Consider the following 12,121-nt stretch of genomic DNA (forward strand, 5'->3'; position numbering starts at 1 on the left):
AAGGAGGCAATGTTAAGACAAAACTACAAATATAATTAATGTAAATGATTTTCTTTTTCTCTCTCTCTCTTTCTTTTTAAAGCAAACACCGCCAGAGAACAGTAATGTTCCTCCAGTCCAGTCATACTAGATCACCACTCTCTGCTGTGTTCTTAGCTCACAGCACCCCTTGTGGCCACTTTTTAATCATAGCGCCTGCTACCCTCCCCCCAATAGACGAGCATTTCACCCACGAATATATCAGTTAGGAGTCAGAAAGGCATGGCATTACTGTGTCTGCAGCAGGTGAGGTGATCACAGTAGCAGTATGTATGCATACGTATGTTTAGTGAGTTAAATTACAGTGAAAACAAAATATTTCTCAAATTTCTAGGGATGCCATGGTAGCCCCTGGAGGACCCCTGGAGCTTCCAGGAACAGAACCCTGCACCGGCGCCAAGTCACTGCAGTAAAACGTTGGGCTGAAAAGACACTTTTCCAGCCAATTTGAATCTTTTTTTTTTGTATCCCACTGATATTTCGAAAATGTGACAGAGAAAAAGAAGGAAAGATTGGGAGGAGAGAGGCAGGATTGGGGCGGACGTATAAGATTCATAACCCCCACCCCCACATCCCTTTTTTAGTTCATAACTGCCAAGGGTATTAATAATTAATGAGGACAATTCTCTGGCGTCTGGATGAGTCATGCTTTCTGCTACTTGGTTTCCCAAAAGCCCGATAGGTTGGAAAAGTAAATCTGAATTTTTTAACCTTAAAATGGAACAGGCATGAATGTTTGAAAGGTGACTAAAAACAGATGGAGCAAAGATACCTGCTAGACAATAAGGCCTGTGCCAAACCAATAAAAAACTTCAAAAGCACATTTGGGATGTATAGATGTGGAAACAACAGAGAGAAAGACATTAACAAAAAGAACATACTGAGGCAAATGTACATAGCTGAATTAATTATATATATCACATCTTTAAAATCTGATTTCTAGACCATAACAACGAGATGTGAACCACAACAAAAACAGCACCAAGCCGGTGTTTAAATTATGGTTTCAAATGTTTAGTATGGCATGATAATATTGCTTCAAGTAAAACTTTAGCTTCAAAAAACAACAAAGGAAAACCAAAGATGGTGAAGTGTACACCAACACATCAGACGTGGTTCTGAACTTTTGCCAAACACAAATTATTTAATGAAATTAAATGTAATAAGCACCAGTTTCCTTGTTTCCACAACCAGTTTCCTTTAACTCAACGCAAACATATGATGTCTAAAGGGTAGCCAGTGTTTGTACATGAGCAAAACAAAGTTCAACATCCTGTCACTTGAGCTGCAGTCTTTTCAACACTGAGCTGTCACACAATCCAACTTGTTCTGGGGGAAATAACTAAGCAGGGTAAAAGAGTTTGGCAGTGCCAGTGGATGGTTTTTCCCCTTCTTTTTTCTCAAAGTAAAGCAGAATGCTAAGAGGGTGTTAACTAAAAGAAATAGGGGGACACAGTGCAAATAGGTGCTGATTTTAATACCTTGATTTTAACATGATTATACAAGAGAAAATTAACCAATATACAGGAGATTTATGACTGATAGAAAATTGTATTTAATATACTTTCCAAGATACATTCTATTCATTGTAATGTCAATAAACACTCATAATTTCAACGTAACAATACTTTTTAAATAAGGACCAGATAGAGAAAAAGAATTTAGAAATAGAACCTGTCTTGACAATATAACCTCAAACTGAATAAATTAAACAAAATTATTTGAAGCCATCATGAACGAGCATGTTTTTTACTAATATTGCACATTGTGTTTTTATGATATGATTCTGCCCCGATCTAACAATTTTTAGAGCTACAATTTGTAGCCTTTTACTCGTCCTGCAAAATGTCTCCACTCCCATCCCAACAACTTTGGAACCATATCAAGTTTAATGCACATTTATTTTGGTTGCATAATGTTAATAAGAAACCTTTTACAAGATAATGTGGGAGATATAAGAATAAGGAAACTGCTTGAAACTTCACAAACTTCTATCAGGCCTCGGCATGTCGTGCGACAAAGTAAAAAAAGGAAACATCACAGATCACATTTCACAACCCGTCGTCCAGCGGGTCCAGTTCTTCAGCAAACCGAGAGAAACAAGAAACCCCCTCAATTGACTCAACAGTAACTTATAGTGGCCTGAATTAGCTCTGATGCATCAATTCCTCTCCGCTCTTTGTGTATTATTCTTTTTTTTTTAAATAATACCAATAACTCTTTAAATAATCCTGCATAGAAAAATAAATTAACTATCTTGTTAAATTTCTTTTACTACGAATTGAGAGCTGACAAGGGGAGGTGGATCACCGATTGAATTATACTAGCGGTTTGACAATTCTGGCTTGTAGTCTCTTGATGATGATGCTTCGTCGTACAAAGTGTGTGTGTGTGTGTGTGTGTGTGTGTGTGTGTCTGTGTGTGTGTGTCTGTGTGTGTATGTAGATGTTTGTCCTTTCTTGTAATTTACAAACCAGTCCCACAGATACAAATAATGTAAGACTTACAAAATAAATTCCAGGTTACGCTTACATGGCAAGCAGCTTTGTAATTTATCCTTGGGTTTTTTTGTTCTTCATTTTTCAGAAACAACGTCCTCTGACAGTGTATGTGCCGTTATATTTCACCCAAAACATACAGTTAAGAGAAACACAACTCCATTCAGAAGACACTATATTTAACATGGCTCCTTACACAAAGAGAACAAGTCATGGAAATCATTCCTCCAAAAAGAGTTTTGCAGTGCCTAAACAGGAGCGGCTTAGCCTGCCTGCAAAGAGCAGGTGTACGGCTACTGGTGTGTAATCCAGACATGGTGGCAGAAAGTCTGCAGCTGACTCCAGAGGCATCCCCAAGAACAAACAGATATCCCCGCAAATACAAAAATCAAAACGCAAAGTAGCATCCACTGTGTCACCAACTCTGTTACTCTCATCCCAGAAGCAATGATTTACTTTCCAGAGCAAAAGAACAACAACCAAACTTTTCTCTCTCTATTTTTTTGTTTTTTTTTAAATTAGGGTTGAAGACGGCAAGGTATATTCTCAAGTTTTCAACACCCTTTGATTTGGTTGGAAAAACAAAAGGAGGAGGTAAAAGAGCAACAAGAACAACAAAAATAAGAAGATAGATACCCATTTTAATAGCAGCAACAACAAAAAAAATACTATGACTGTCTTGTTGCTTTTTAGGGTGTCCTGTGGTATATATGTGGGACTCATACATGTAGTGGCATGGATAATCCAAAAGGTCTTTTACTGTGAAATAGATCCACGCTGATTCTAGTAATAGCTTTTGTAGTGTGGAGCCATTTTGTCCATCTCTGCATTGGTCATTAAGGATTTCCAGAAGGCACTTTTTTGCTGTATGTGGGAGTGTGTGTGTAAGGGTGTGTGTGTTTGTGAGGTTGCATGTGTGGCTACAGAAAGAAAGGGAGATGAAGACAGAAAGCAAGAGCTCTGGGGGATTTAATGGTGTGCGTGTGTGTGTGTGTGTGTGTGTGTGTTGTGTGTGTGTTTGTGTGTGTGTGTGTGTGTGTGTGTGTGTGTGTGTGTGTGTGGCTAGGGGGGGAAACGAACCAGAGAAAGGCAGATGTGTTTGGCGGTCTAACTGCCTGTATGTGTGTCATCAATGAACTAAATCAAATGCAACAATCCCTACATTTTACTCAGCGCAGTCTGCTCCTCGAGCACCTGCAGGTAATCAGGCGTTCCTTGGAGCTTGGCTTTCAGCTCGTAATACTCACTTTTTCTCTGCTCTACCACGATCTTACTGTGGTTCCCGCCTATCAGCGACGACTTCTTCATCTTTTTATCCAGCGTTTTCTCAGGGTAACGGATTTCGTACCCGCTCATCCCTATACTGTTGAAATCTCTTTTGCTGTCCAGGAAGTTCTGGATGAACATGCTGGGCTCTCGGTGGGGGAGGAACTCCTCGAGTTCGTCGATGGTGCTGAGGCGTTTGTTGCGCTCCAGGGTGGAAAGCGAGTCTTTATCCTTGTCGGCACTGTTCCGGAGGATAATCTTCTGCTTCTGTGAGTCTGCAAACTTGAACCCAGCGTCCATGTCTGAGGAACGTCCAATCCCGCAGGTGTGGCTTTTGCCAATGTGCTCAATTGTCTGGGGGATGAATGTCTCGCCTCCCAAGTCGTCTCCCGGGATGGAGCCTTTTTTGCCTGATTTGTGACTGCGTCGGCGGAGCTGCAATGACATGGAGCCACACTCCTGATTCCCAAGCCCCTCCTGCCTCCCTACTGGTTTTTTATTTCGCCTCAGGACAAAGACTAGCAGGCAGAAGGCCACAAACACAGTGAGGATCAGCACTACAAGGATGCTGAGGATCATGATGGAGAGAGGCACAGGCCCTCCGGGCGGTGCTTTTCCAACTCCGGCAGGCGACAGTGAGGTCAAAACAGGCGCTGCGCTAGTGAGAATAAACGGCGGCCTCGCGATAAGCTTTGGACACAGGATCTCATTTTTCAAGAGGCGCAGCTCAATGTTGGAGAACTGCACAGGGGAGGCACATTTTACCTCTTTGGCAGCCACTCCATCACTTAGCTTCTCCAGCCAGAGTTTGAGGGCGACAAGATCGCAGGAACACTCCCATGGGTTCCCTTCGAGGTCTATCTGGGTCAATGATTGCAGCTGGTCCAAGACACCACTCACTGGTAGGGTCATGAAGTGGTTGTTTTTTAGATTCAGTCTGGCTAAAGAGGCACCCGCAAACACATAGGCAGGGAGACTTCGCAGAACATTGTTGTTGAGATACAGGAGTTGTAGGTTCGGCATGGAGTCAAATGTACCCGCTAAAATTTCTTTTATGGCATTGTATTCCAGATATAGGTACTGTAAGTTTGTGAGGCCCAAAAACATTTCTGGGTGTAACTGTTCAAGCTGGTTTCCATTCAAATACAGCCTTCTCAGGTTAGTTAGGTTAGAAAACACACCTTTTTGGACCGTGACAATTTGGTTGCTGCCAAGATGTAGCAAATCTAAGCCTTCAAAGCCTTGGAAATCAGCCGGGCTTATATCACGGATGTAATTTCCACTTAGGTGAAGTTTCTTGGCATTTGGGGGTTTGGGAAGGAGATCAACTAAATTTTTAATATTCCTCTCTTGACAGCTGACGCTGATGCCAAAGTCAGAGGGGTGGGCTTTACAGCTGCAGGGCTGCGGACACAGCAATGGAGGGGTCCGTGTCTGGAACGAAACAATCTGTCTATTTCTTCCAAAAGGGGGTAAACCAGCCACAATACCATTACCGTAAATCTTAGATGAGTCAGTGGTCTTTGGCGCTTTGGTGGCCATGGGAGCCAGAGTGGTTGGGGACATTTTGGAGGGTGACTGCCCATTATCAGGCGGTGAGGGTGGCATTCTTACATCAAAGTCACTTCCTGTTCCCATGGGACAAAGCTCCTGCTTGTTAGTTTCTTTCAGGAGTCTCCCGTACAAATCACTTGGTGTTTCACATATGGCCTCGCCAATAAAAATATTATAGGGCATGTTTTCAAGCCACGCCTTGAGAGGTGCTAAATCACAGGTACAGTTCCAGGGGTTGTCATCCAGCTGCAGTTCTACAATGCGCCCGATATGCTCGAGAACCCCCAAATAAGGAAGCCTCTGGATCCTGTTCCCCCTTATATCCAGGTGTGTAAGCGACGCAAAGCGAAATATGTTGTCAGGAAGTGCCTGTATGAGATTATCATTCAAGATGAGCACTTTTAACCTGTGCAGTTTGTTAAATGCTCCCTTTTCGATGTATTTTATCAAATTGTAGTCAGCCTGAAGGTATTCCAAGTTTTCCATCCCTTGGAAAGTGTCTGCTCGCAGCACCTTTAATTCATTATTGTTCAGGTGCAGTTGTTTCAACGCGCTCATCCCCATGAACGCTCCACCTTCAATGTTCTGCAGTTTATTGTTCCCCAGCTGCAGTGACACGGCGTGGGTGAAGTTGAGGAATGAGTTAGGGTACAGTACGATTAAGAAGTTGTTCTGGAAGTTCAGGTGGTATAGGGAGGAGGCCGGCGGGATGAGCTGCGTGGGTCGATAGACAGTGATCTTTTCGCAGTTGGCATACAGCACGTTTTCCACTGACATGCAGGAGCAGGCACTGCAGGTCTCGGCCATCAAATCCGAGGTGGACGGGTCTGCCATCTGAGGTCTATCCGACATGGAGGGGGAGGAGAGGGAGGAGGAGAGGGAGCCGGAGATGGAGGAAGAAAAGGCTGCCAGCAGGAGTAAGAGCAGCATCTCGGCGGTTAGAAATCCTCCTCCAGAAAACCATTTAGTAACCTTTGGAGAGAAAAAAGACAGGTGCATGCACAGACACACACACAAACACACACACACACACACACACACCCATACAGGCGCACATACGCGCAAACAACCCAGGGACGCATGACACACACACACACACACACACACACACACAAACACACACACACACACACACACACAGAAAGCAAAGCATATCCATAAAGAAAATCCATATTTGATATTGTTTATACTGAAATTATAATATACAAATTACAACATTTAATACAATATTTTTTTTAAATATGAAATCCTTATCAGATATGGTAATATTACCTTTTAATGTAAATGTATATGGTTTATTTAAAAATATATAAACATATGTCCATGCCAATTGTGCACTTTTCTAATGATTGCGCTTTGGCACAATGATTCATTGGACACCACAAATGTTTGATGCAGATTATTTTATACTGCAGGAAAGTACCATATGCTCTGGAAATGACTCAAACCCGGGAGCTGCTGCCCATCTATGCATTTAATTCTGACATTCAAGGCATGAAGCATTGTCTTGGAAAGTGTCTCTCTCTAGCATGGCTGTATTCTTCACCTCTCAGCAGATTTATCATAATCAAAGTCAAACGGCTGCACTTCTCTTTTTCATGGGGGTCTCATTTGAAGCCAGCATTAGCCGCACCACCACCACTAAGCAGGCATTCAGGTTATTTAGGAAAGCAACTGTGAGAGAGAGAGGAAGATTTGGGATTGTGCCCATTGCTGACATATTGAGAGGGTTTGAGTATCAAACAGAGAACCTTTTATTTTTCCACATTTGACACCGAGAAAAAAAGGTCCTCGAATCTAGAATTTTCAAATCCAGGTCATTCTAAATGAACACGGATGAAATTTCAAACACAAATTGGACTTACCCAAAGCTGAGGTGCTAATGAATGCGGCTCCCTCTGGAGACACGGGGCAGCAATGGTGAGACATGGATGGAGACGTGCGCAAACAGTCCTCTGAAGCTGAAGTAGAACGCAGGCAGTTGTAGGGGCGCAACAAGGTTTCTCCAGCCCCTATATCCCCATGAAGGCTACTGTATATCAACACGACCCGAGCAAACTGGTGGGGGTGCGCTGGAGATGGAGAGAAAGGAGGGAGGGAGGGGGGGGATGGGGTTGAGCTCAGATTTCACCCGATGCGTCTCTTGCTGACGGGCTCCTCTTGCTTGAAAAAATCACCCCTCTGGTTGTTCGGTCCCCAAGGTGGTTGTACTACCTCCATGGGAGTGCATTCATTTGGTTGCAAAAATAGAGAAAGACGGTTAGAAATGAGGGGAAAGATAGATAGGGAAAGACAGAAAGAGAGAGAGAGAAAGGGAGAGGCAGACAGTTTTCAGAGATCTTGACAGCGCGTCCGGCGACTCCAAGGCGTGAAAAAAGGCGCAAGGCGGTCGGTGATGCGGTGAAATAAGTCTGTCATTCTTGGAGCGTTTATGAAGGAGGAAACTGGAAAAGGAGGGTGAGCCAAAGAGAAGCGCAAACAAGGCGGGAGAGAGGATGGCCAACACTGTACGTCTGGATTTAACTCGGCTCAGCAACCCCCAACGATCCGATGACTAAATTCTCGTTTGTTTCGAGTGAAGTTGCGCACAGGGATAATGCTTCAGATAGCATAGGCAGCCAAAACGCTCCCATCAGGTTATTTGTATCAGTATATTAAAGTCCATTGGGGCAGCATAAACCCAGGTAATTGTTCTTACTCCTTGCAAAACATTGTTTGTTTTTTAGCGGTCTGTTTACTTGCAGGCAGAAGAAATGCTTATTTCAGGCTAAATCCAACGAGAGGGAATGTTTCTTTTCTTTTTTTAAAGGACGGAATATGGCGATATCGAAGATCCTCTCCCGGATGAAAAAAGCGGACAAGCACAAAGAGAGAAACAAGAGAGACAAGTCAGGACAACAGAAACCGGTGCGTAAAAATGAATAATGCAGTTATTCAGCCTTTAGTCAACTGCGGTGCAAGTGAGGAGCTGGAAACTCCGCGCATCCGTCGGTCCACAGAGAATGTCATCAAAATAAACTTGGAGAGGAAATGTAAGGATTTTTAAATTATATCCAGCCCGGGGGAATGGAGGAAGTTAAAAGAGAGGGAAGTAGGCTTGTGTTCCCCCCTTCTCCTGCAAGACAGAACAGTATCCGTGTCAGGCGCATAAGTATGCTGGCTTCTTCTGCAGCCGCATTCACTGAGCAGCTTCCCACACGACTCAGAGAGGAGAATGCAGAGACGTGGAGAGAGAGAGGGAGGCGGAGGAAGGGAGGTGCGAGAGAGAGAGGGGGGGGTCTCACATCGACCGACAATTATAATAAAAACTTTGGACCATGAAACAGATCCTTATTTTGCGCGCATACCTTAATGGTTGTATTTCTGACACACTTCATTTTGATTTTGTAATTATTTATTTGGAAATGTTTACGTAACACCTCTTACCTGTTTAACCCTTTATGTGTAACCTCTAAAGGGGATCAAGATCAAAGCTGATAAAAAGAAGGTTTGTGTGGGGGGGGGGGTTAATAAAACTGCCAAATCGTCGCATTGGACTGTCCGATTGGAGAAAGAGAAAGAGAAAGAGAGAGAGAGAGTGAGTGTGTGTTTGCTTAAAATCGGTAAGCCAGCCCACCGTGTGAGCGGCATTTTAAATAGAAGGGGAAGAGCGAGAGAGAGAGAGAGAGAGCGAGAGAGAGAGAGAGGAAAGGTGGTTATTATTCAAGAGTGCTGCAGTCAGACGGGCTGCAAGAGGGGGGAAAAGGAGAAGGAGGTGGGAAATCTGTCAATCAGAGGCATAGGCTGTTCACATTTCTCTTTATGTGTGTTTTGCAGGAGAGAAGTAATCTGAACAGAGAGGAGGGGGATGGAGCGTTGGAGAGGAGTACATGAGCGCCTTAAGGTGGCTACAGCCCCTGCTTCTATCTATCTATTTATCTGCCTATCCATATGTATGTCTGTTTATTTATTTATTCATGTGAGATGGAGTCCTGGGTTGAGTTTAGAGCGGCAGCGTGGCCTTGTGCCCATGCTCTGGTCCATACAGCCCATGGGAGAAAAGGGAGTCGGACCTGAAACCTGACAGTGGTCGGCCTCGCCGGAAGCTTCACCTCTGGTTTCCTCTTGCAACAGGTGACTGAGCCAAGTGACGCACAAAGGAATCCAGGCTGGAGAAAGGGAAGATGGGAAGTTTGGGTTTCACCTGCAGCCCAGCCCCAGCACTGATGATCCAGCGGTGAAGAAAGATTTTATCTACACTTTTTTTTCCAACCTTTTCGAAATAGTGATGGCCAAATAAAGCTTCATGAATCTTTGTTAACTACTTTCTTTATTTTCTGAGCCCACAGGATGGTGCTCTCTGTTCAACAAAGGGGTTAAGCAAACTGAATTGCCATTCCTAGAGCCTTTTTCTTAAATCCTAGAGTGCCATCTAGTGGGCTCAGAAAATAAAGAAAAAGGTTCACAAAGCTTCACAAAGCTTCATTTGGTCATCACTAGGACAAGCTAAAAGTTGTGTGGAGGTGGGATTAACCTCTATATGATTTCTAAATAAAATGTTTACAGGTAGGCTATTGATTACAGTCATAATTTGGTTAATTCTGTACAACTACAGCACACACACACACATACACTATTGGCACGTCAATCACATCTTTTCCTGTATATTTTGATTTTGAATATTTGACTGCTGATGCAAACCACCAACACAGAGTCAGTTCTTTTACCTCATGTTCATCTTCTGTTAATTTTTAAATGACATAGCAAATGAGTCAGCAGGAAAAACATTTGATGTCCCAGTTGCAGTACTTACTTTGGGAAGCAATCTTTGCCTAATTTATCTGGTAATCAATAACTTGAAAGATATTATTGTGCAGTGCCAATCAACAAATAAATGCAAGGGAGAATTATTTTCAGCACATTTTTCAATGAAGTTTGGTCCATCACAGGTTCTACAGTACATGCGTTAATATGCATATAATGTGCTTTCTTTTGCTTGTTGTATAGTAATATTAATAATAGTAATATTTCAGAAAACAATCCCAATTTAACATCGACTTTCCACCATTTGTCTGGCGCTTTCAACCACAATGGAAGAAGTAAGTGAGCAGACATTAGGTTGGAATTGTTTTGTCAAGCTATTCTTTTTATAAACTACTGCTCTGTCATGTTTCAAAAATGTTTCATGCATAATCATAACATGCCAGAAATGGTATGAAGCATATTGTTGTGAAAAGCAATATGTCATATTATTAACAGGTTTTTCCGTTGCATAATTTAATGTAATGTTCATCTTTAAATGTTAATTGTATTCATTTCCTGTTTGGCAGACATATTGTGGCAGACAATAATCCATTGCACGAAGGAGTATACAAAAGATAACAGTAATGTCTGATTAGTGAATTGTAAATGTATTTATGATGATTTTATAAATTGTCTTGATAGAGCATTCAGTCTAAATTATTCCTCATTTAGCTGAATCTGGCAGACTTCTAATATAATTTATTGTAAAGCCTGTATGAAATAAAAAGCCCATTCTCTTGATAGATTAATTGATTTACTCACAGCAATTAATGCAAACTGCATTCTTCACCTGCAGTACAGGTGAAAATCAAGCATTCCAACATAAGACTCTCCAGTGTTTGTGGGTTAATACAGTACGTGGGACTGCAAGAGTGTTTGTGTGTGTGTGTGTGTGTGACCGTGCTGATATTTGACAGTCTTGGACGTGTTCCTATACTGGCTGTGAGTGGCCTGAGAGAAGCAAGCCTACGAGAGAATGAGCCAGACAGTTGGCAAAGCCTCTTCTTCCGTATCAGCTGTCGTTGGTAGTCTGGCCATGTGGCTGGGACACTGCTTCTTGTGTCCAAATGCTGGAAAAACCTTGAATCTCATGTGCTCTAATCCCATTTGTTGGATTAAAATAAAGCGTTTTATTATGTGTTTAAAGGGATTCATGTGTCGCATTACTCATTTGCTTTTGTTCTGTCCCTTACAGCCACTGTGACTGCTGGAAATATCTCCTGTACTGAAGAATTTTGTGTTTGATGCGTCGCCCCCATCTGGTCACAAGAATAACTGCACTGCATTCATATGACAGATATGTCGTGCTGCTCAGGCGTGGCCTGTTCACTCTGTTTCATCCCCTTAATAATGTTTTGCGGGTTTTTCAGCAGTGTGCTTAGGCCTGTGTGGATCACAGACACCTTCTATTGTTCCAATCCAGCTGTTTGTCAGCAGCAGCACAGATGTAAAACTCCTATTGATGCCAATGTGGTATTAGCAAAAAAGTCCAATTTATTTCTCTTTTATAGAACAAATTGAAAGTCATTTATCTCATAATACACTTGTGAAAGTTAAGATTTTCCTCTCCTTTTTTTTTCTTTCTTATTTCTTCCAACATTTAGTTTTTTCTTAAATCTCTCTAAGCAGCATCTTTTGACCGCAGCTGTGGAAATCCATTTGAGAGAAATAAGAAGTCTCTAAAAATGCTGAAATCTTTAATCTATATTTCTTTAGTGTCATAAAATATGCTTTGATTAAACCTAAATCAAGTATTTAATACTAGATAATGCAGGTACAGTGCTCTTTAGTAGTAAAGATGCACATACAATATGTACTTATCATTAATTATGGTGTTGATCAACAAACATGTGAGTGTATGTAACGTTATGGCGTTTTTCCACTGCTGGTAACAGCTTGCCTCGGCTTGCCTCGGCCCGCCTCGGCCCATTATACTTCCGTTTTCCATTGCAGATTGAGTAAAGCCTCAGCGTGGCTGGTCA

The 12,121-nt window shown here is 42.4% G+C and overlaps 1 protein-coding gene and 1 long non-coding RNA gene across 2 annotated transcripts; one reads left to right on the forward strand and one right to left on the reverse strand.

The window, feature by feature from the left end:
- Nucleotides 1-1,784: 1,784 nt before the first annotated feature.
- Nucleotides 1,785-8,575, reverse strand: slitrk4 (SLIT and NTRK-like family, member 4). The gene is made up of 3 exons (XM_034883050.1): nt 7,223-8,575; nt 3,659-6,329; nt 1,785-3,595 (listed from the first exon to the last, which is right to left on the reverse strand). The coding sequence occupies exon 2, from the start codon at nt 6,285-6,287 to the stop codon at nt 3,696-3,698; it is 2,592 nt and encodes an 863-aa protein (XP_034738941.1). The 5' UTR covers nt 6,288-6,329; nt 7,223-8,575; the 3' UTR covers nt 1,785-3,595; nt 3,659-3,695.
- On the forward strand, nt 8,017-11,708 carry LOC117951413. The gene is made up of 3 exons (XR_004658178.1): nt 8,017-8,264; nt 9,174-9,240; nt 9,471-11,708. It is a non-coding gene; the product is annotated as an uncharacterized LOC117951413 (long non-coding RNA).
- The last annotated feature ends 413 nt before the right edge of the window (nt 11,709-12,121 follow it).

This window comes from Etheostoma cragini, chromosome 10 (genome assembly GCF_013103735.1).
Source record: "Etheostoma cragini isolate CJK2018 chromosome 10, CSU_Ecrag_1.0, whole genome shotgun sequence".
Taxonomy (NCBI): Eukaryota; Metazoa; Chordata; class Actinopteri; order Perciformes; family Percidae; genus Etheostoma; species Etheostoma cragini.